The sequence below is a fragment of the Arachis ipaensis genome, chromosome B8 (genome assembly GCF_059453495.1).
Source record: "Arachis ipaensis isolate K30076 ecotype BB chromosome B8, ASM5945349v1, whole genome shotgun sequence".
In the NCBI taxonomy this organism is placed as follows: domain Eukaryota; kingdom Viridiplantae; phylum Streptophyta; class Magnoliopsida; order Fabales; family Fabaceae; genus Arachis; species Arachis ipaensis.
This window is the reverse complement of record NC_142443.1, coordinates 3,185,171-3,210,523: the sequence shown is the minus strand read 5'-3', so window position 1 is coordinate 3,210,523 and position 25,353 is coordinate 3,185,171. Positions and strand designations below refer to the sequence as shown.

General features: G+C 33.0%; 1 protein-coding gene and 1 pseudogene across 3 annotated transcripts; both read left to right on the top strand.

Moving 5' to 3' along the window:
* The first annotated feature begins 335 nt into the window (after nt 1-335).
* Nucleotides 336-3,607, top strand: LOC107614541 (scarecrow-like protein 14 pseudogene; annotated as a pseudogene). 2 transcript variants are annotated; one of them, XR_015896604.1, is made up of 2 exons: nt 336-1,199; nt 1,470-3,607. The product of XR_015896604.1 is annotated as a scarecrow-like protein 14 pseudogene, transcript variant X1 (transcript). The 2 variants fall into 2 exon arrangements; XR_015896605.1 differs by having other exon boundaries at nt 374-800; nt 956-3,601.
* Nucleotides 3,608-17,859: 14,252 nt separating this feature from the next.
* On the top strand, nt 17,860-21,199 carry LOC107612146 (scarecrow-like protein 34). The gene is made up of 2 exons (XM_016313968.3): nt 17,860-18,344; nt 18,495-21,199. Exon 2 carries the CDS (start codon nt 18,534-18,536, stop codon nt 21,009-21,011), a length of 2,478 nt encoding a protein of 825 aa, XP_016169454.2. The 5' UTR covers nt 17,860-18,344; nt 18,495-18,533; the 3' UTR covers nt 21,012-21,199.
* The last annotated feature ends 4,154 nt before the right edge of the window (nt 21,200-25,353 follow it).

The window sequence follows — 25,353 nt, the reverse complement described above, 5'->3', positions numbered from 1 at the left end:
CATGACCTATTAAGGACTAATTCAGCGGGACGTGTATAGGCCGTCTCTTGGAATTTTTAATAATTCATTTGTATATATAAAAAAAAATTATATTTTTTTAAAATTTAATATAATTAATTTTTTGCGGCATTATGAATTTTCTGAATTTGTTACTGAAACGGTGAAACCTGCTGCAAATCTCAGTATATAACCTCTAAGACAGGCCTTTTCATGGGCTCTCTGCGAGGCCCAACTTATGTTGCAATGGGCCAAGTTATGATCGTTTGAATTTTTTAAGAGTGCTCCATGCACGTATCTGAGGCAGGAAGAAAATGGAAGAATTTTGCACGTTTCTTAATTCTTATCTTATGCGAGAGAGAGAGAGAGAGAGAGAGAGAGAGAGAGAGGAGAGGAGAGAGAGAGAGAGAGAGAGAGTACGTTTCTGGAACCTAGCTAAGTAGCTATGATGGCGGTGGCCGGTGAGTGTTGTAGATACTACGATGATGAATGAAATGAACACATCAGCTTCCATCGTCGTCCAAAGACACAGTTCCAAGCGTTGAATTCAACCCTAACCAGGTGGCAAGTGGCCGGCACCTCTACCTGGTCGGTGATGACCACTACATTGCCGCGCCTTAGCTTGTTTCCTCGTAAAATAAATATCTTCCAATCTCGCTCTCAAACTTAATGCCTTTCATAATTCATACTCACTCCACTCCACTTCAATCCAATCCAATCCAATATATATGTCAATTACTTTTGCAGTTTGCATCACAGAATATCTTTCCATTTATGGCGCATATATGTGCCGAGGAAGGAAGGTATGTGTATATATGTTACATTACTTTGAATGTTTGCTTCCAATTATAGGGTTTAGATGCATTGGATAACATAACGAAACGCACATACATGCTTTCCATTTTCCATCTCATTAACCTTATAAGCATTTTGACACGTGAAAATTCTTCAACAAAAGATCAGAGGGAGCATTATCTCTGTTGTTGTTGAGAATTTGAACACAAAAGGAGCCGTTTTTCGTTTCTAGAAACATACATGAAAATCAAGTCTACGTCCTATGATGTGTATAGTGGTTCACCATCTCCTTGAAAGCGATTGCCTCAGAGACATGTTATAAAGTCTACTTTCCTATGCATGCAATCCAGAACCATTTATTGCTACTACCATAGTATAGCATGCAACACTGCTATAACTAACTTCAGGTACCTAACACAAATCCTTGTTACTTAAATATACTTCAGGAAAATTTCTTTTCTTGTGTGCTCTTAGAGAAAATAAATGTTCTTACTCTGCGCTATTTATGTTGCCATTTAGAAGTTAAATTCTATGTTATTAGTATTTTAGAAAAAATAATAATAGACTTATAATGTTTATGTGAAAGGCAATTATTATTTCATAATAATAAAAACACTGATTTGCTCTTAGCACAACTAAGAATTTCTCTATATTTCATGACCTATTTATTTCGGCAGATGAGTTCATAGCTTAGTGGTTAAATTTCCTGCTGCTTCTCATTTGAGTCTGAGGCCGCGTGCTAGATGGCTGATCCAAGCCATGGTGGAAATCCGGCCACCGATTTCACAACTAATAGGGATGAAAATCCAGCTCCCTTTGATGAGAGTGATTTCTCTGCTGCAGCCCTAAAGTACATAGATGAAATGCTTATGGAAGAAGACATTGATGAAGAGTACAACATGTTCCAACATTCCTCGGCTCTCCTAACAGCTGAGAAATCACTTTATGATGCCATTGGCCAGAGGTATCCTTCTTCTGCCTCTACTTTGTCGTCTTCAACTTCTTCTTCTATCCAGCATCATAATTACTACCCCAATGTGGAGAGCCCTGGGGATAGTTATAGCAGTATTAGTTCTGGCAGCACTTGTGGCACCACCAATACTAGCAGCTCTGCTGACTACTTCTGGAGCGGTTTTGATCTTTCTATGATTCCATTGATGCCAAACACTTTACCTTTTCCTGATACCTTTAATTTTCAGTCCAATCCATCCTCCACCACCCCCCAATCTAACCACAGAAGCGACTTCACTGCCACAAACAATAGTAGTGGATTAGGACAGGTGGTGATTAAGACTGAAGAAGTCGATTATGATTTCGAGGAAGAGGAAGAGGAAGAGGAAGAGGTCCAATTTCTTGCTGAGTCCATGGGAAGCAGTAGCAAGCAATCAGCATTGTACATGGATGACACTGAGCTATCCGAATTTTTTGATAAGGTACTTCTTGGAGCTGGATTGGGAAGAGGATCATCACAAGCTGATGAAGGCGTTCCCAAAGACTCTCGCGGTAAGAAGAGCCGTGCAAGGAAAAGAAATGACAAAAATGACGATGAAGTTATTGATCTGAGGTCATTGTTGATGCAATGTGCACAAGCAGTTTCTTCTGATAACCGTCCAATGGCAAAAGAGTTATTGATGCAGATTAAGCTGCATTCTTCTCCAACAGGTGATGCAACTCAGAGATTGTCCCATTACTTTGTAAATGCTCTCGAAGCACGCATGTCAGGGACAGGTACACACATTCATAGTGCCTTATCCACAAAAAGGCCCTCTGCTTCTGATATGGTCAAGGCCTACCAAATGTATGCATCAGCTTGTCCATTTGACAAGTTTGGAATCAGGTTCTCAATCAACTCAATTGACAATTCGGCCATGGAAGGTGTCCAAACTCTTCACATTGTCGAATTTGGCATCCGCTATGGCTTCAAGTGGCCTGGACTTATATATCGCCTATCCAGACTCCCCAGTGGGCCTCCAAAGCTTCGCATAACCGGGATAGAGTATCCACTGCCTGGTTTGAAGCTTGAGCAAACAGGGCAATGCTTAGCAAGGTATTGCGAGCGATTCAACGTCCCTTTCGAGTTCAATGCTGTTGTTGCAAAGAAATGGGAGAGAATCAAAGTTGAGGATCTCAAGATAAGGGAGAATGAGTTTGTAGCTGTGAATTGCATGTTTAGATTTGAGAATCTGCATGATGAGACAGTTGTGTTGGAGAATCCTAGAGATTCTGTTTTGGAGTTAATAAGGAAGGCTAATCCAAACGTATTTGTACATGGCATTATAAATGGTAACTATGATGCTGCATTCTTCGTGACAAGGTTTAAGGAGGCAATGTTTCATTACTCAGCAATGTTTGACATGCTTGATAACACTGTTGCCCGTGATGATCCTATAAGGTTGATGTATGAGGAAGCTATATTTGGGAAGGAAGTGATGAATGTTGTGGCTTGTGAAGGGAATGAGAGGATTGAGAGACCACACAATTACAAGAAATGGCAGGTAAGGAACACAAGAGCAGGGTTCAGGCAGCTTTCATTGGATGAACAAATGATTGAGAAGTTTAAGGATATGTTGAGAAATGAAGGTTATCATAAAGATTTCATGCTTCATGCTGATGGCAAATGGCTTCTACAAGGTTGGAAGGGCAGAATCCTATATGCTTCTTCTTGTTGGGTACCAGCATAGGCCTTCACAGCAATGTTTTGTAGGCGCACAGATAAAAAATTATTTGTGTTAGGCCTTAAGTAGCATGATCATCAGGCAATAAGTATATTCTGTCTCCGACGGCTAGTGTTTAGGAGAAAAAAAATAGTCTAAGGGACCATTTGGAAGCTTTAAAAGTAATTTTTTTTATTTTTAATTTATGAAAAATAGTAGTATTAATGTCTGGTGCAATTTTTAAAATCAAATTACAGTTTTCTAAAAAGTTATTTAAGAGCTTATAAAGAAGTTAAAAGAAATGACTTCTCTCATAATATTACTATTTTTTATCACATTTCTATAAAATAAGCACTTTTAGAGCTAAAAATTTAAACACAAAATAACTTATTTATAAGTTACTTTTAATATAGTTATTTATTATTTAAACTATTTTGTCAAAAAGAATTTAGTTAAGTTATTTATCTAAATTGGGTCTAAATCTGTCTCGTTTAACATTTATTTATTACAAAATATATTAAATAAAATAAAAAATAGGATAAATATTATGTCACCAAAATACTCATCTAAAGGTAAATGTTATACACATTTAATTTAGATATTTTTGTATAAATTCAAATTTAACATATTTGGAGTGTTTATATATGAAATTGAATTAATTTGGATTGGTGGCATTATCAACTCATATATTTTTTGTATAAATACAAATTTAACACATTTGGAGTGTTTATATTTAAAATTGAATTAATTTGAATTGGTTAAATAGACTTTATTCATTTAAACAAGTATTGAGAATTTAAATTTTATTTTGTATATTTAAGTAAGTCTTGAGAATTTAAATTTTATCTTGTGCATATAATAATTTATTAGCAAAAAATAAAAGTTTAGATCTGCGCTCTGCCAGGGATTAATTTTTGTTCTATCAAACTATACCAATGGATAACTAAAATATATGAAATTGAAGCGTTATAATTTTTCATTTATTAACGGAGTGTTACGTTACAGTTATTAATTGGAAATATGTTTACTCCATGTTATAAGATCCAAGATGTTTGCCTCACTCTGCTTTTTTAGGTCAGCACTCAGCGATGACTTTATCAGGGAAAACACCATGATTTTATGTTGCTATTTTTTTTAAAAAATATATTTTTGTTTAAAACTTAATTTTATCATTTAAAATGACTATGATATATTAATAGAATAGAATTTAAATTTAAAAAATATTAAAATAAATTTAAAAATTAGACCTTTTTGAGAATTTTTTATTTTAATAAATAAAATAAATATAAGAATTATCAAAATAAATAATTTAAAAAATAATTATCGATTTAAATTCTACAGTCTTATCTCGTTTATACTGCAAATGAGATAAGACACGTCAGCTGCAACGTGTATATCTCGTTTACACTGTAAACGAGATACATAAAATGTGCATCTTGTTTACAGTATAAACGAGATAGATGAAAGACAAATTAACAGCTGCTATAAAAGGATGTGTAACTGTTGGTATTCTCCACAAATATTTTCTATCCTTTTTCGGTCTGGTTTTCCTCACGAAAATAAGGCATCAATGGCCAGTAACAGTCCATACATAGTTGTGCTTGTTTATCCTAATTATCGTATGAGAAATGGCGACAACAAGGTGACATTTGAGTGTGGGAATCTGATATTGTTTCGCACTCAGCGTGTGAATACATTGTCGGATTTGAAGAGTTTGATATTGAGCAAGCTTGGTGGTACAGAAGTGAGGGAGATCGGATGGGTGGCGTATAGGTTGCTGGCACCCATGGGTAACAGAGTCTTCCGGTTTCGACTATTCTGACTTCAAGGGGACGAGCATGTGCGACTGATGTTCAACATCCATGGGAGGATCATGGTGGAGCAGGTAATGGAGCTTTCCGCCGAGGTGGGACATAGTAGTTGTGGGAGTTCCGTACACTCGACCTATGTACAGGACGACCGACCTCTCGCACCACCGCCCATTCATGTCGTCATTCTAGTAGATGAGGCAGAGGAGGGCGAGGAGGAGTCGTACGAGGATTACGTGGCGGACAGTGCGGACAGTGATTCGTCCGATATTGGAAATGAGGATGAGTTTGTTCCGGAGACACCTGCCCAGAATGTGGCGCGCCATGTCCTGCCACCACCTCACCCAATTCCGACGCTATCGGCAGTGCCAAGTCACTATCACAGTTTAGATCTGAACGCCATGCATGAGAGGACTCCGTTTTCTGACACAAGTGAAGAGGATTACAACCCAGATGGCCGTGTAGAGTTTCGGGTCGGCCACGGGTTCAAAAGATGAGAGGCAGTGCTTCAGGGTGTGAAGAACTACAGTATTCGCAAGAGTGCGGAGTACCGGTGATCAAATCGGACTGGTTAAAGTACCATGAACCCTAAACCCTAAACAAATATAACGTAGCTAACCTCGAAGTCGGCCGTTCCGGCATAATGTGACGTCTCATTCAGCCTGTTAATGTCTCCACCGTTCCCCGCCTAGCGCGCCATCACCGTATCAATCTAAAATAGGGTAGAAAAGGGTTAAAAGAGGGGAGAAAGAGGTTGATTAAGTCAAAATGGGGTCCGGAATTCCACTGTAAACGAGATAAGACTGTGAAATTTAAATCGATAAGTATTTTTTAAATTATTTATTTTGATAATTATTATATTTATTTTATTTATTAAAATAAAAATTTTCCCTTTTTGATCTAATTTACAAATAAAGGATAAATAAGAATTGGAATTCTTAAAAGAATTCAAATCATTCATTTGTAGTTGTTCTAAAGTAAGAAAAAGCATTCAACTCTTAATTGAATTCTAATTTCCAGCATTCCAAATAATCTCTCTAGGGATGAACGCGGATCGAATCAGATATAACCAAAATCTTGATTCGATCCGCACTAAAACCATCGGATCATATCCAATATCTATAGTTTTTAAGCTTAAATCCGATCCGATCCGCATATTTGCGAATCGGATCGGATATCGATATATCCACAAAATACAAAATATTTTTAAAAGCTTATTTTTATTAAAAAAAACAAATTAGATGTTTCAATTGAGATGATTTTGCTCGATAAAAACGTGAGTTTCCTACCACTTTTTTAAATAATACTGAATTTATATTATTGATATTTCAAATGTGTTTATTTACCTCATTTTAATTGTTCTTTGATTTTTGTTTGTCAATTTTAGGGAGAAAAAAATACATATTTCAGTTAAGAAGATTCTTGTGTCTCGATTCGTGAATTTGCTAAGAGAAGGAATGACATATCAAATTACATATTTTGGTATTAAAACTTGGACGCAATGTGGGTATGTAACTTCAAGACTACATATCAAGAGTATGTGGTGAATTTAAACCAACGTACCGATGTGCACAAACTTCTAAAATCATCAAGTATCCCACAATATGGATTTAGTAGTTTTGTGAGTTTTGACACTCTGATCTCAATCCTTCTAGATTCGATTACATCTATTTTGTTGGTAAATTTATTGTTTTACAAAAAAAATATTGATAAATTTATTTATTTTATCAATTTTTTTATTAGCATAATTATTAACAAACCCTTTTTATCTTAATCTATTTAGATATTATTGAACATCTTGCTGTAATTAGGAGTGAGAAGACTTTTGAAAAAGATCATAAGTCTATTAAGTTCAATGTTATTGAATTGGAAGTCAATGATAGGTAATCAATTCTTTTTGAACTCTTTAGCTATATATTTAAACCTCTTATTTTCCATAAACATAATTTTGGCGAATCAATTCAATTCTTTCAAAAAAAAAAAATGCGAATCGAGTTCCTGAAAGTATAATTCGTTTATAAGTAGTTCATTTTGAATTAATTTGGATAACGTGTGAATAAAATAGTGTAAGTTGAATGGGTATAAATTAGTTTGTTTAGAATAATTTTTTAACTGAATTTTTAAATTTTGGTTTATAATAGATTGCAATAGCATTGTCTATATTCCCTATGCAAGTATTTCTTTAATATAAATGCTCATCTTTACATATTTGGTATTTGACAATCATTATTGCTCATGCAGGATGATAGTATGGCTGAAACTAAGAAACAAACAGAATTGGCTACTAGAGTTTCAACATGAAAATAAAGAATTGAGCATGATAACAATTTAAATATGATAATAATCCTTAATTTAAGTTTATCTATGTGATAATAAATATATTATTTTTATCTATATTTTAGCAATTTTTTAAAAAATATAACAATTAAAAAATATTATGCATTTGAAAATTTTTGTTAATTAGGATGTATAAGATTTTACAAAAAACTAAACTTCGAAATATTTTAACAAATAGAAGATTGATATATAAGTTTTATATTTTAAAACAAATATTTGTTTTATATTTTATCAACAAATATTAGTTTTTCAAATTCTAATTCTAATTTTTATTTGGTAATTAGAGAACTCTATTTAAAATTTTAAAATTTAAAATTCTAACACGACGAATAAGGATGCAAGAAGTTTTCAATAATTAAGGATTCGTGTTAGAGAAAGTTACAAATCGATACTAATATGCTTAGATTTCTTTTAATGTTCTATAATTTAAGATCAATCATTTAGTTTTTTAATTAGTCTACTAAAATAATCATTTTTATATGCTATATAATTATTGTAGATGCACTAGAATACACAAACCTATCTAAGTTGTAAAATGATACATGAATGAAGAGGAAGATTATATTATTTCAAAAGAGACATAGTAAGATAACCATGATATATTATAATTTTCAAGAGTTAAGAGTCGCAGTAGTCTCAAGGTTCTAATTCTGGATGAAGACAACAATCCAAAGTCATCAACAACAAATGTTATGTTCAAAGAGGTTTTTAATAATACTTAGGTAACAAAAATAGTATTTTCATTTTAATAACATATTATGATTATACTTTTATACAAATATTTACTGTAAATATAACTATTTTATCTATAACTCTACTTTTAGATTTGAAATGAAATGTGTAACAGGAAGCACAGTATTATATGCCAATTGTTTTTCTAATGAGGTAAGTAAAATACTAGGTTGTCGATAAATTTTCATTAACCTTTTGATTTAAAGTTTAGTATAAAATTGACATGATACTATTACAGTTATATATGTTCTTATTTTTTCAGATCTCTTTCTTTGTAGTTCAAGAATATTATAGACTTCAAATTGTTCCATTTGTATTTTACTTTGAATAGAGATAAAACAACATATTCAGTACGTTTATTGTATAACGACGATGATAATGTTATACTAAACTCGAGAAATTTATGATTATAAAATATTATTTTCGATTAAACATGTTAAATTAAAATGTAAGCCCTTGCATCGCACGAGTTTAACACTAGCACACTTCTATTCTCACAATTTTTCTATTCTTTTTCATTCTTCTTTTAAATTTATGAAATCAAAGTTCTACTGATATTATTCTTTGTTCAAAACAATGGATCCAAATCAATTTAACTCCTTTTTCAATTACTTATAAAACTTTTTTCAAGCTTTGAATATCCAACAATCTCAAACTTCAAACTCTCAAATTCCAAATCAAAACTTCACACTACCTAATGCATTTCAAAGTTTAAATCCACAAAATTTTTCTAATTTCAATTTTCAAGCTCCTTATAATAATCAATTTTCTATTTTCTAACCACATAATCAAAATTCACAAATACCATATTTTTCATTTTCATCCATATTTAATCCCTCTATCGAAAATGTTACTCCAACATCTTTGTCATTTTCAACTCAATTCAGTGCATCGAGACAACTCATTTGGTGTTGGTGGCTCTTCTAATCCATCCTTTCAGACTCCGATACAATCTAGTCCAAATTCGTAATATTCAGATTTTGCCAACTCTCGTGAATTAGATGCTATCATCTATCGACCTCAATGATGATGACATTGAAAATCGTAGGCAAGATAGTATTCAACACTGACAATAGGAAGAAGATGAGATGTTGATCAGTTCATGGTTGAATATTTCAACTGGCTCTATAGTATTAGTACCGACTAAAAAGGCGAAATATTTTGGAGTCGAATTCACAGCTATTATGTAGAATTTAGCACCGACATGAAAAGGAGGACAGTTGCATGTAAGAAACGATGGTATACGATCAACAAGGCAGTTGCACAGTTTACTGGTTGCTACAATTAAGCTAGTCAAAACATAAGGTGTGGTTCGAACGCTAATAATATAAATGAGTCGACCTATAAACTTTATTCCACAAATTATGGTCAAAAATTCACTTTTGAGAGGCATTGGAATATGCTTCATTTGGAGCAAAAATGGAGGCTCAAAGAGAATCAAGGTTAGTGCAACTAGAGCATACTCATCATCATCAAATCCAGAAATACCGTTAGCTGACAAAACCAGTGTGAACTCTTTCGTTCGCCCACAAGTATCAAAGAAGGGCAAGAGAAAAGGTAAGGCAAAAGCAAATATCTGAAGATTTTAGCGAAAAGAAATCACCGTTGGCTGACAAAATCGGTGATTATTCAATGATTAAGAAGAAGAAGATATCGATAGAAATTCTACTCCTTATATGCATCAACAGAGATCGAGAAACAAGAAATGATCGCCTCTCCAAAGATTATTTTGCAGATGAACCGGTGTATAATGCTGACATTTTTCGACGGAGATTTTGAATGAGAAGACACGTGTTCCTTTGGATAATAGATGCTCTCTCAAATGTCTATCCATATTTTCAATAGAGGGTCGATGCAACTGGGAGAAAAAGCTTGTCACCAATCAAAAAATGCACTACTGTGATACAAATGTTAGCATATGGTGTAGCAGCTGATGCTGTTGATGATTATGTGCGCATAGGCAAGAACACTACAATTGAATGCTTGAAAAAATTTGTTGAAGGTGTCATTTTAGTGGTTAAGGATGAATATTTACGAAAATCAAATTCAAATGATACACGACGACTACTATAAATGGCGGAGAGTCGTGGATTTTCTGGTATGTTGGGCAGCATTGACTACATGCAGTGGCAATAGAAAAATTGTCCAAAGGTGTGGAAAGGTATGTACATGAATGGTTATCGTGGGGTTGTAACCATAGTACTTGAAGTTGTAGCATTTTCAGACCTTTGAATATGGCATGCGCTCTTTGGAGTTTCTGGTTAAAATAACGATATCAACGTGTTAGATCGTTCATCAATGTTCGATAATATTCTAAATGATCGTGCTCCGGAAGTAAATTATACTATCAATGATAATAATTATACTATAAGATACTATTTAGCAGATGGTATTTATCCTGAATGGGCTACATTTGTCAAATCAATCTCAAAGTTACAAAGGGATAAACACAAGTTATTTGCACAATATTAAGAAGGTAAAGAAAAGCCGTGGAGCGAGCATTCAGAGTGTGCCAAGCACGCTTTGCAATTATACGTGGTCCAGTACGCTTTTGAAAAAAAAATCTTACAAACATAATGAGAGCTTGTATTATATTGCATAATATGGTTGTTGAGGATGAAAGAGTCATTTATGCAGAAAATTTTGCTCAAACCTAGAGTATGACGATATCGAAAATGGCTTATCACAACTTCAGTTGGGAGAAGAAGATTTTGCACCATACCATCAATTTCTCCAAAGAAATGTCCAACTTCGAAACAGACAGTAGCATCGATAGTTGAAAGAGAATTTAATTGAACACATATGACAATTTCATAATGCTTGTCGACAAATATAGAGCTTTATTATGTTTTATTTTTATATTAAGTAATTTTACAAATTAGTTTAATCTCGAATTATATATTGTGTATTATTGTTATATATGAAGTTATTAATTTATTAATAGTAAATTATTTTTTAATTTATAAATTTTAATAATATTATTGTTAGAGAATCATTAGAATCAATTTAGATCAATTAGTATCGTTTATATTTATATAGCATATCTGTATATTAATTATAGGATTCTATGCCTTTATTACTTTGATTCATTTAGCACTTATAAATACCCATTGTATATTGTACTTTTGATAAGACTGAATATACACAAAACACTTTCTTTAGTTTGGTCTCTCATTTCTAACATGGTATCAGAGCGAGTCTTGATCTTGTATACCCATCTACTGCCCACAACTTCCTTATCAGAAGGAGGATCAACCAAATCCCAATGTGCTTTTTTAAGTGCCTGTATTTCTTCCTGCATTGCTTGTTGCCAATTTGAGTTTGAGGAGGCTTCTCTGAATGACTTAGGTTCATATTGATGAAGGATAGTAGAAAAGCAATGGTAATCAAGAAGATGAGGAGGTGGATTCCTTACCCTAGAAGAACGAGCAGGAGGAGGAGGCATGACGGTAGGAGCAGGATCATCGTCCGGTCTGGAATCATCGGGAGATGGAGAAGGTAGAAGAACAGGAGGTTGTGGAGGGTCACTCGAGATAGAATCTGGAGAATCATCACTAAGAAAAAGATCAACATTGAGGTTAGTAAACTGAGTAGTAGGAATGGACCCAAAGGATGAGAACCGAGAAAACATGTGGTGCTACCAGAAGACAACATGACGAGATATACGAATACGTTTAGATAGAGGATTCCAACAACGATAACCCTTGTGTTCAGTGCCATAACCAAGGAAACAACACATACGAGCCCGAGGTTCAAGTTTACTATGTTCATGAGGTTGAAAAAGAACAAAACATACACAACGAAAAACTTGAAGAGAACTATAATCTGGGGAGGTATGATAAAGACGCTCAAAGGGGGTAATATTACCAAGACCAAAAGAAGGGAGTCTATTGATAACATGAACAGCAGTAAGAACAACTTCACCCCAAGTACGCTCAGGACACGAAGAAGAAAGGAGCATTGCACGGATGGAGTCAAGAATGTGACGGTGTTTACGTTCAGCTCTACCATTTTGTTGAGACGTACCAGGACAAGAAAACTCAGACAAAGTACCCTGTTCTGCCAGAAAGGCTAAGAGTTTAGAATCACGGTATTCCATAGCATTATCACATCGAAAAACCTTAATGACCTTGGAAAACTGAGTTTTAATCATAGTAGCAAAGTTGATTTAGATCTGAGGTAACTCATGGCGATTAGTCATCAAATAAACCCAAGTAAAACGGGAATAATCATCAATGAAAACAGCAAAGTATCGAGCTCCGCCCATAGAGGCAGTGGGAGCGGGTCCCCAAACATCAGAGTGAATGAGATCAAAAGGAGAAAAAGCAAGAGATGAATTATTATGAAAAGATAAAGCAGGTTGTTTGGCAGTTTGGCAAGAAATGCAATCAAAAGATTCATTTGGAACCTGACCTCAAACACCCTGAGACACAAGAGGACGCAGTTTTCCTAAGGAGGTGTGGGCAAGGCGTTGATGCCATAAGTGAAGGGTAGAGGGAGAAGAAGCAGCACAGAGATTTGGTACAGGAGGAATATGAAGATTCTCGAGTTCAAACAATCTTCCGACCTTACGTCCAGTCCCGATAATTTGTCCCGTCCGAGGATCTTGTACACGACAACCAGAAACGGAAAAAGTGACTTCAAAACCCAGATCAACAAGTTGACCAACAGAAATAAGATTGAAGTTTAATTTGGGAATATAATAAGTATCAGGAAGATTAAGAGTTGACTGGGATATAGAACCCTTGTCTGTTGCGTGCAAGAGGGAGTCATTTGCAGTATTGACAGAAGGTCCATTTGTAGTGGTAGACAGGGACGAGAAAATATTACGCAACGGAGACATGTGATTAAAGCAACCCGAGTCAAAGTACCATTTATAATTACCTGGAAGGGTCGAAAAAGCAGCAGGGGTATTACCAGAAACGGAGAGAAGACTCTGAAGAAGAGATGCAATATCAGATAGAGAGACAGGAGACGGGTTGAGTGGATCAGGACGTGGTGGGCAAGTAGGACAAGCAGTAATTAAATGTCCCAAGAGCTTGCAGTAACGACAGAACAGCTGTGAACAATGGTAGCTAATATGACCTTTCTGGTGGCATGTGCGACATTCAACAGAAGGACAGTCGGAGAAGAGGTGCCCAGAACGGTTACAATTTCGACAGAATTTACCTTTTCTGTCTGTGGCAGCAAAAACATCTGACTTTTCCATAATAGTAGTCACAGAGATCAAGGAGAGGAGAGAAAACTGCAATTTTGGAGCAGAAAATGAGTAAACGGATGGCAAAATCAAAAAGAGCTCACCAAAAAACCTTAGGGAGGGTCCCACTGTCGGACACGTTAGCGGCCACGTCAGATGCCACGTCAGCTGCTTCGTCAGCAGAGCAAGACACGTGGCATCACGCGACAGGAGGAGGAGACTCGTCAGCGCTGACGCGAGCACAGAGCTGGCAGCGGGTCGGATAATGCGGGTCGGTCCGGGTCGGTCGCGGGTTTGGTGGATCTGCGTGGGTGCTGGCGACGACATGTGCGCTGTTTGGGACCGTTGATCCTGAGCGTGGATCCAACGGTTCTGGATGGCGTTTGGGGAGAGAGAACCTGAAGCGGTGATCGGACTTCTGGCGGCGCGTCCGACGGCAGTAGGCAGCGAGGTCGGCGGCGTTCAAAAGCTTGCAACGAGTAGAAGACGAAGGTGGTGACGGTGACGAAGAAAGGCGTCGGGAAGAAGTCGAAAACGGAGGACAAAGTACTACTAGTGAAACAAGATAACGGAGGTAGAAACTAATTGTTTTTGAAAAAAATAACCTAAACTCTTGATACCATGTTAGAAACGAGAGACCAAACTAAAGAAAGTATTTTGTATATATTCAGTCTGATCAAAAGTACAATATACAAGAAGTATTTATAGGTGCTAAATGAATGAAAGTTAATTTCTTCTAATAACAAAGAGAGAATTATTTTGAGTTTGTATAAACCTATATTCTGGCACCAAAAAAAAAATGTTAAACATATAATAAGTCAAATGGCTGAAAATTATTCCTCACGCTATACTATTATCCATTGTACTTATTTGAAAGTGCTTTGACTCGTGACTTAGTCAACAGTAGAAAATTAAATATATGTCAAATTAGAAAATTAAATATATATCAAAATTGTAGTGTCCTGGTGACATACATGGCTATGGTTATGGACTTATGGCCACATCCCACATTCCCACACACACAAAACCATACAGCAGAATTTAAATGCTTACGCATAACATATGGTTACGTGTGTTCCTGAATATGTCACCATGTGTCGGAGCCAATATTACGCGTGCAATTGTATGTGTAATGTGTGCAGTTAGTGTCTCTGAAATTAATAAGTTAACGACAAACCAGACAGCCTTGAAATCAAATTCAAACAATGCATGTATGTTGAAAATTACATTAACATATTGATATTTCCATATATAGTTGACATGGCTATTATTAATTACCTTAATTCATTACTTCGTGCCCAAGAGTTTCGTCAGGGATGAACAATAAAGAGGCTTAGCGACCAAGAAACATAAATTAACAGCTTGGTCTTTCATGATATGGATATGCATCCAAATATAAAATTATTCTTATCTATGATGAACATGCTACACGTTTTCAATTCAAGCTAACATTTAGCATGTCACCCCCAAGAAAGTTGACACCTCAAAATTGGTGTATTTCATTTAATTCATGTCTTTTACTATATTCCTAAATTGTATGTCATTATAGTTGATTATTTCACTTAAGGCATGTTTTTTTAAGAACTAGGTGCTGCTCAATGATTTCAAAGTACGGTTTCAAATTTCAACTTCCAAAATATTTTCTCAAATTAATTGCATATGATCTATTGATCCTACTACTTTAATAACCAGGGTATTTGTTATCATGAAGTATTAATTTTATATCAAATTCTATCATATAAAAAGAATACGAGAGAAATGTAGTACATAAATCTCTTTTTTTTTTTTAAAATATCTTTTATTATATAATGTCGTCTAAAAAATATATATTTTTGTTATTTTAAATATTTAAACACAAAATTTTTAATTAGAATATTTGATATTTACTATTTTAACTAACTTTATATTTATTTATTTATTTATTTATTATTATTATTATTATTTAATGAGCACAATACTACAATAGTGTCTATTAATATATATACAAATTTCATAATAATTGTGGTTCTAAACAAATAAGAAAATTATATGTAAAATGTTATTTTAAATTAGTTGAATTTAAACTAAATATATAATTAATCAAACTATAATATTTTATTTCAAAATGGTATTATTCTATCTTATGTGACAACCTATCCATCCATCTATCTATTTGTTTTTATTATATAAATATGATACCAAATTATTATGAAATAAGCTTATGTTATATAGTTACTTCCTATAAAAGTTATGATTTATATTTATGGATAAAATATATTTTTTATTCCTGAAATTTTCAAAAATTTAAAACTATTCTTAAATTTTATTTTATTTTAATTTTATTTTAAAAAAATTTTATTTGTATAAATTATATCTCTAACAATTAAATTTTAAAAAATCTAAGACTAATCCAATAATAATAGATGATAAATATGTTTGATTTACTTGTATTAAAGATTATTATTGTGAAGTTCTTCTTAAATTGATCATAATTTTTTTGAAAATTAGTTGTTAAGAGTAAATTTAATACAAATAATTTTTTTTGAAAATTAGTTGTTAAGAGTAAATTTAATACAAATAAATTTTTTAAAACAAATTAAAATAAAAAATATATTTTATCTTATATTTATTAAGGCCTTTAAAAATTAAGAACCTATTTATATATTAAATAAGTTAAAATAAACAAATATCATAGGATATATTTTTATTTTATTTTATTTTATTTTTGTTTCTTTTGTGCCCAAAAGCATATCATTAGCTTGTTAAGAACATGTAGCTCCCTAATAAAAGCATAAGATGTAATATTTTAATTTGAGTGACATAAGAGGTAACTCTTAGGAACAATTATTATAAAAATAGACAAATAGGATACCATTTTCCAAATTAATTTTAACCATAAAAGATAATTTTGACAAAAAATAATATTTATAAATAGAATAACACATTGTGTATAGATAATCAAAACTTAGGAGTTCAAATTTTGGATATATAATTATTTAAAAAAAATAAAAAAATTGTAGCTTCTATAAAATTAGTAAATTAAAAAAATAATGACACAATAATAGTCACATTATTAGAATGTCAAATTTATTAAAAATTTTGAGTTTCTAATAATAAATTAATATTTTCAGAGAGTATCAGTTAAATTAAGAATTTAGTCACCAAAAAAAAAAGTTAAATTAAGAATTTACACTTGATATAAGTGATTATAAATTTATAATTAGTTTCAAAATTTTAATAACCACAGTAAAATAAGACAAAACATCAAAATTTCATCCACTCAGTTTTTTAATTTTTGACAACAAATTGACAATTCAGATATGACATAGTTGCAGACTTACAGATGATAATTAATTTCAGAATTTTGAAGACAACAATAAAATAACATCAATAACACAGACAAAAAAAAAAAGCAAAAATATCAAAATCTTTGAAGTATTAGAATCTCATAGTTTCTGAAATTTCTGACAATAAATAAGTGTTCTCAGCCAATACCAGTTAAATTAAGAATTCAGAATTGACATAAATGCAGGTGATGATTAACTCTAGAATTTTAAAGACAACAGTGAAATAAGAGCGACAAGATGCTAAAAAACAAAATTTTAGAATCTCATCTATAATCTCATCTTCTTAGTTTTTGAATTTCTGACGATAAATTCATATTTTTAAAGAGTACCAATCAAATTGAGAATTCAGATCACATAAATACACAGATAATGATTAGTTTCAGAATTTTAACAGATACAATAAAATAACAAAAAAACAAAAGATCAAAATCTTATCTATAATTTTATCCATTAGTTTATGAACATTTGACACTAAATTCAGTTTTTTTAAAGAGTACTAATCAAATTGAGAATTTAAACCTAGTATAAATACAGATAATATTAATTCTTGAATCTTAAAGATAATATATAAGATAACATTTAAATAACAACAATAAGATAAAAAAAAAACAAAATACCAAAATTTCATCTACTTAATTTTTAAATTTCTGATAACAAATTAATATTCTTGAAGAGTACCAATTAAATTGAAAATTTAGACTTAATATAAATATAAAGGATGATTAATTCCTCAATTTTAAAGATAATATTTAAGATAACAACAACAAAATAACAAAAAAAATATATCAAAATCTCATCTACTTAATTTCTGAACTTTTGATAATAAATTAATATTGTCAAATAGTACCACTCAAAATAAGAATTTAGATGTGACATAAATACAGATTATAATTAGCTCTATAATTTTAAAAAAAATAACAAAATAATAAATAAACAAAACATCAAAATCTCACCCATAATCCATCAACCTTATATCAAAAGATAGAAGAAACAAAAACTGATGATTTTAGAATGATAAAAATCAGCTTTCATGTCATACTTATTTAGGAAAACCAACAATGTTAAATCACACTCTTTCTCTTATAGATTACTCACAGTAATAACATTACAAGTGAAATGAGTCATTTAAGATTATTTCTTTCCAAACTAATGAATGTAGAAGTAGAAGTTAATTGTGTTTTCATGAACATGGAGGATAAGAATTGAATTGAAAAAAGCAAATGGCATGTGACAACAATTGTTTGACCAAATAATTTTCATTTGTTGATTCTAATGGGAAGGAAGATTCGCAGGAATAAAAAATCCAAATAGAGAAAATACTACTTTAATAGTCACCTCAGCCTCCAACACCAAACCATGCAATTGCTGCTCCAACATTATTACTCAACATTGTTTGTGACCTTTCATCTCTCTCTCTCTCTCTCTTTGGACTTTTATCAAATACTTACCTTGCAACCTGCAACCTGTAGCTGGCAACGAACTCCTCTTCGAATTCATGGTCAGTTTTTTTTTCTTTCTCATTAATATACCATTTCTATGTTGCTCCGCTCTTTCTGTTTTTACCATAGCTCTTCTGTTGCTTGCTCTCACTGTTTTTTTTGCATGGAAACTGCCTCCACTTTTTTTCCCTTTTGGTTTGACTTCACAGAGAAACTTTCGGTGTTGCTGAGTGTTTCTGTTTTCTGCCATGGATCCAAACCGCGTTAGGAACACCGATTACATAAACGCCTACGGATTCGGCGACTATGGTGGTGCTTTGCTTTCAGATTTCAACGATTGGGATCTACACAGACAATACAATCACCCTTTCGATTTAACTCCAAGTAATGCTTTTGATCGGTTTGACGCCGACACATTTGGCTTGCATGCACATGCGGTTTCGAATTCCGGAAGCTCGGAGCCGTTTGTTCCACCCTCTTCCGCGAGCCGTGTGGAAAAATCCATGCCGGGTTCAGCTTTTGGGGCTGTGGCTTCTATGCCGGATCCTTCCGTGGAAGACACGGACTTTTCTGAAACGGTGAGGTACATAAGCCAGATTTTGTTGGAAGAGAATTTTGAGGATAAGCCTTGCATGTGCTATAATCCTCTTAGCCTGCAAGATACTGAGAAATCGTTCTATGATGCCCTCAATCAAGAATTTCCCCTTTCCCCTAATGAGCACCCTCTTGATATTCATCAGAATCTGGAGAGTCCTGATGGTGTTAGTGCTGGAAGCTTCCCCACTGGTTCTTCTGGAGGTTGCAGCAATAGCAACAGCAGTAGCACTAGCACTAGCAGTAGTGAGAACCATTTAAGTTCTCATGACTTCAAGACCCTTTCTCCAGATACTCCTGTTTCCGGTGATAGTTCTTTGCAGTTTGATTCTCATTCGCATTTGATTTCGCATGTGCCTTCTCAGCTTCACCTTCCTCAACATGCTTTGACTAGTATTGGTGATGGGGTGTTTGATTTGGATCCTTCTGCAACGAAGCTCTTGGCTCAGAATATCTTTAGTAATGCTGACTCTATCTTGCAGTTCAAAAGAGGGTTGGAGGAAGCCAGTAAATTTCTTCCCCCTGGGCCAAGGCTTTCCACTGGCCTGGAGAGCAGTAGCATGCATGCAGAAGAGTCAAAGAGAAGGGTGGAGAAGGCTGCAGTGCCAGTGATGGTGGAGAATGATGCTAAGGAGAGATCAAACAGAGTTGTTGCTGGGCCATATCACATAGTTCCAGCAACAACAAAAGCTGCAAAAAATACAGCAGCGAGGAGTCTGGATGGGGTGAAGAGTAGGAAGCATCATGCTCGCCAGGGCGATGATGGTGAAGAAGAAAGATGCAACAAGCAATCTGCGGTTAGTGTTGAGGAAGAAAATGAAATATCTGAAATGTTTGACAAGGTGCTGCTTAGTGTTGAAAATGTCCCACTGTCTGCTGAACAGCAGGGTGGATTGGTTGTGGATACACAACTAATTGAACAACCACATTCATCCGAGGGAGGGAGGAGTCGATCCAAGAAAAAAGGCAGGAAGAAAGAAACTGTGGATTTGAGAACTCTTTTGGTTCTGTGTGCCCAAGCTGTGTCTGCCAATGACCAAAGGACTGCTAATGAACTACTAAAGCAGATCAGACAGCATTCCTTGCCCTTCGGCGATGCATATCAGAGGCTGGCTCGTTACTTTGCCGATGGCCTGGAGGCACGCATGGCTGGCACTGGCCCTGGAATTCATATATTCTATGCCTCTCTCAGCTACAAGAAGTTCAGTGCTGCTGATTTTCTCAAGGCCTACCAAGTTTTTATATCTGCTTGCCCTTTCAAGAAATTTGCACATTTCTTTTCAAATAAGATGATTTTGAACATAGCTGAAAAGGCAGAAACTCTTCATATTGTTGATTTCGGTATCCTGTATGGTTTCCAGTGGCCAATACTTATCAAATTTCTAGCCAAGAGAGATGGAGGGCCTCCCAAGCTGCGGATCACAGGAATTGAGTATCCCCAAGCTGGATTTCGTCCCACAGAAAGAATTGAGGAGAGTGGACGTCGTCTAGCTAAATATTGCAAGCTTTTCAATGTTCCCTTTGAGTACAAAGCCATAGCATCAAGACACTGGGAAACCATTCAGATTGAAGACCTTAACATCAAGGACAATGAGGTAGTTGCTGTGAACTGTCTGGTAAGGTTCAAGAATTTACTCGAGGAGACGGTTGAAGTGAACAGTCCTAGAAATGCAGTTTTGAATTTAATCAGGAGGATAAACCCAGCTATTTTTGCTCACACAGTCGTAAATGGTTCTTATAATGCCCCTTTCTTCCTCACACGCTTTCGGGAAGCACTGTTCCATTATTCTGCAATTTACGATATGTTTGATACTCTCATACCCCGAAACAATGCATGGAGGTCGATGCTTGAGAGAGAGTTTTTGGGTCGGGAGATCATGAATGTTGTAGCATGTGAAGGTCTAGAAAGGGTTGAGAGGCCTGAAACATACAAGCAGTGGCAGGCTAGGAATTCAAGAGCTGGTTTTAGGCAGCTACCACTGGATAAGGCGTTAATGTCCAAATTTAGGAGCAAGTTAAAGGAATGGTACCAACACCACAAAGATTTTGTTTTTGATGAAGACAACAACTGGATGCTTCAAGGTTGGAAGGGCCGGATTTTGTATGCCTCCTCCTGTTGGGTGCCAGCATGAGAATTATTCTTGTTTCAGAAACTCATGCTGGACTAGACGTATGATTCTATGAATCACTCCTAGTTCTTCCCCATGTTTTGTTTTGTTCGGTAGTTATTTGATTTATGTGATGTAATAATGATCGTAAGAAGCTTATTATGTTCTTCTATGGTTTTAAGTTCTGATATAACTATGCTTTGCTTGCTTAATCCTCAAGTGTTGTGATGAATATTCTTTCAAACGTTTCCACTGGTTCTTCTGCCGGAAACTTGTAGTGGACCTTCCCAGAATTGGACGAGATCCTACACTGCGAAGGAGGGAGTGTTAGTATAGGAATAGCTCTTAGCATGTTTGCTTGTATGTAGCAATCAAAATGCTCTTCAGGATTCTTTTTAACTCCCTAACCAACTTGTATTATAGTCATTTCGTATGTTATAAATACATTGGTGAAATGTTTTTGTAGGATATGTCTTGTTTTGTGATGTAAGCTACCTATGAGTTGTAAAGTTGTAATTAACTTGAAATGGATTATGGAAGATTTTCTGTTCTGAGATCGTTGTTCCTGTCTATGAAATTTCATTTTAGTGCAACTTCTATGAATATTTCTCATTTATGCGCAAAGTTTCTTAATGTCTGGTAATCGGTTCCTCTAGAAGAGAAGAAATGTCTATCTATTTGACTATTGTTTACAATATGAATTAAAATATTGATCGGATGCAATCATACAAATGGATATCAGGATTTAATGGTTTTGTTGGGAATATCGACATTCTAGAAGCAGAATCTTCTGGAATAAAAGTTTGTCTGATGAAGGGATATGATCATGCATGCTATTTGCTAGCCTGATTTTGCTACTTTTGTCTGTATTTCAATGGATAATATAGTTGTTGTAGCATTACTTGCTACTTGGATTGGATCATACATGAATAGTTGAGTCCACTAGACCTTGTATATCATTGATGTTATTGAAAAGTTTGAGAGAGAAATAGTTTTTGATATTCTCCAAGAGCAAGATTCCCTTCACCCTTTGCCGAAAGGCAAAAAATTGATGCACTTTCCTGTTCTGTAGTGATGAACTGATGATCTCTCCTAGAGAGTTCGTGATTCTTTCTATATTAAATTTAACATTTCATGTTTTGTTTTGTTTTGCTTTCTTAGTGGGTTGGTTTGGCAATGTTTCAAATACTTCAATTGTGTTGTTCTTTGTAATGTGTAGTGTAGGACACAGTTGTCCATGGGGGCACCCCTTTAATGACAAACAGTCAAATATCATGAAAAAGATTAATAATAATAAAAATAAGAACATTTTTGTGGTTAGAATATCCATCACATTATTTTCTCTTATGACTTACAGATGAATGAATTTTTTCCTTTGCTGAATAAATTAATATTAGTTATTTGTTATGACTCAGATAATATGCATTGGTTACCACTGGAGGCATGAGTAGTTTGACACTTAACTAATCAATTAATATTTAATTAACTGAGTGCATTTGGTGCGATCCATGTATATGATTGGTTATTGCAAAAGCCGCCATTCTCTACATCCAGTGATTTATGGCTTTGAAAAGTTTTACTTGTCATTTCATACAAGTTACAATCACATGTGTGCTTGAGTTTGGTATTCACAAAATTGAAAATTTTACTTTGAATTCAGAAATTTTTTAAATTATTTATTTTTATGGATATTATTCAGTATATTTGGGGTCAAGGTTGTAGTTTTGGTCCTATATAATTTGAATCACATGTTTATTTAGCTCTCATCATCCGTGTATGAAGACAGTGACCATTACTAACTCATCAGGTATGACTGATTATTATAATTAATTATATCATTATTACAGTAATGATCATCATACAAACCTAAGGTCCAGTAGCATATCTGAATTTCACTTGATATAATTAATTTTAGCTGGTTATTATTATAGTCAATTTTTGGCGGCAATTATTGGGATCCAAAATCAATTATTAGAGACCTTCAACCTTATTTCGAAAAGTTAATCAAAAGAAAAGTGGTTTGTAGCAATACCTCCCAGCTAGTCTAGAAAGTGCTTAATTCTTTAATTTAACAAATTAAATTTTCTTTGCTTTGTTACCCTAGTGGATTGGTTTGGCTCCCACACTTTATTAGTATGTTACTTTCTTCTGCCAAATGATTCACATAATTGATACTTTCACTGAGATATTTTTAGTAGTGTAGGTCATTTTGATCTCATGGGAGGCATGAATCTGATTTTTTTAGGGCAAACATTACTTTTAACTTTTAGATAGATGAATAAATATAAATATAAATAATTTTAATACATGGGAGAAATGTAAAATTGAGTGTAGCTATTAGAATAAAACTGATTTATTTTTACTCATAATTGAATAAAACTTTCATGTGTAAAAGTTAAAATTACATCCTAATAAATAACATGCATATAAACATTAAGAAGGAACCTCCAAAGATGATTGATTGGTCACTAAAATAGCCGCCATGCATCGTTTTGTCAAACAGTCAAACTTGATTTAGTCATCTTGTCATTTTATGATTTTTATTTTTTGTTTAAATCGAATCAAATACATAAATTTAATTATAATTTCAGTTTATATATTTTTTTAATTTTTTAATTAAAAAATATATAACAAACTTTTTTTCGTACTCTTTGTGTACTCTTTTAGTTTTATTAGTGTTACATCTTGTCGTAAATATACATGCATAGTTGCATACAATATTTTGAAACTTCACCCTATAAATTTATTGTAATATACGTAATTAACACATGCAATTAATTTGAGTGACACGAAATCTCAAATTATTGCTTATATTTATCTTACAAACTTTGAATATAGCATAAAAGTAATGAAAATAAACACTTTAAAACTAGATTTGTTATTATTCAATAAAATTTATATAAAATCTTTGATTAAAGAACCTAATTTCTTAATTAAAGGCCATTAATCAATCACATCAAGACTTGATTTGTTTTTAACTAAAACTTTGAATTTCTAACTGAGCTGAATTTGTGTCTTCAGTCAAAAAGACTATTACTAAGGATTAGTCAAAATAAATACACATAAACTTATGTATATATAGTGCAAAAATTATAATTTATAAAAATTTAATTTTGATATGTTTACAGTTATTTAATTATATTTATTATTTTAAATAATTATTTATATAATTAATATAAAAATAATTATTTTTATTAATATGATATTATATGATTAAATATATTTTTAAAATTAGTTATTATTAAAAATATAATAAAACTAAATTCAATTTATAATATCAAAAGTAATGAAAAAGAACAAAGACAAAGTCAATACCAAATATTAGTTCAGCCGTTCAAGGCAATGTATCTGGATCTATCTTGTCTAGCAAATTTATTATCACCCGTAATATCGTTGAAGTTACAATTTTCAGCAGATAGAGAAAGCCTCCTTTAAAATTTCACTTTTTTCTATGCGCCTATGATACGATGTTGGCAATGTTATTTATTTATTTAGAATTTTATATATATACATCTTTTTTTCTTTTGACCAAGATAATGATAACAATTCAATGACTCTATTAGACTATTACAGTGTGGAATCATGGGACCCAAGAAAACAAAATTCATTTCTGGTGGTCCGGTGCATCACATTGCCACGTGTATATCTTTTACTACATTCACCGCATGGAGACGGGAAATCACATTGCACTTATCTCCCGTGTAACAAGACAATGACTTCTGTTCTGTTTAGTTGTTTATTTATTTTCGAATAAACTAAAAGTTCAAAGGAAATTTAGTCATACTTATCCTTTTTTTTTTTTACTAAAAATAAGAGATTCGAACCCGTAATTTTTTAATTAAATATGAAGAGACTATGCCATTTGAGTTATAACTCATTGGCTTAGTCATACTTATTTTATTGGTAAAGATTTATGTACATTTATTGTGTAGATAATTAAAAATTATTATATAATTTAATGTATATAAATAAATTATTAAATTTTTAATTATTAATTTTATATAAAAATAATTATATATAAATTTTTATTTATTTTATTAAAGTTAAACTTATTTTAAAATTTTTAATCACTTATTTTCTTATAAAAATTGATTATAAATTTATAATTGATTTAATTATTTTGATAGTTAACTATTTTATTATAAAATATATAGTAAATTATTTAATAATTAAACTTTTAGATTTAGAAATATTTTTGTATTTTTTGTTTTTACTAAATGCATTAGTCTTCCTTCCGAATTTTGACATTGACTGCTACTAACTTTAGTTGTTATAACACTAAATAATTGTACTAGTAAAATATCTAACAAAAATTACACTAAAATATAAGGAAAAGTTTAGGAGGCAGCAATTTTTTTTAAATTTT

Bases quoted from the DNA above. Each gene is read 5' to 3' on its own strand.
- LOC107612146 (XM_016313968.3), top strand. From the start codon at position 18,534: ATGGATCCAAACCGCGTTAGGAACACCGATTACATAAACGCCTACGGA.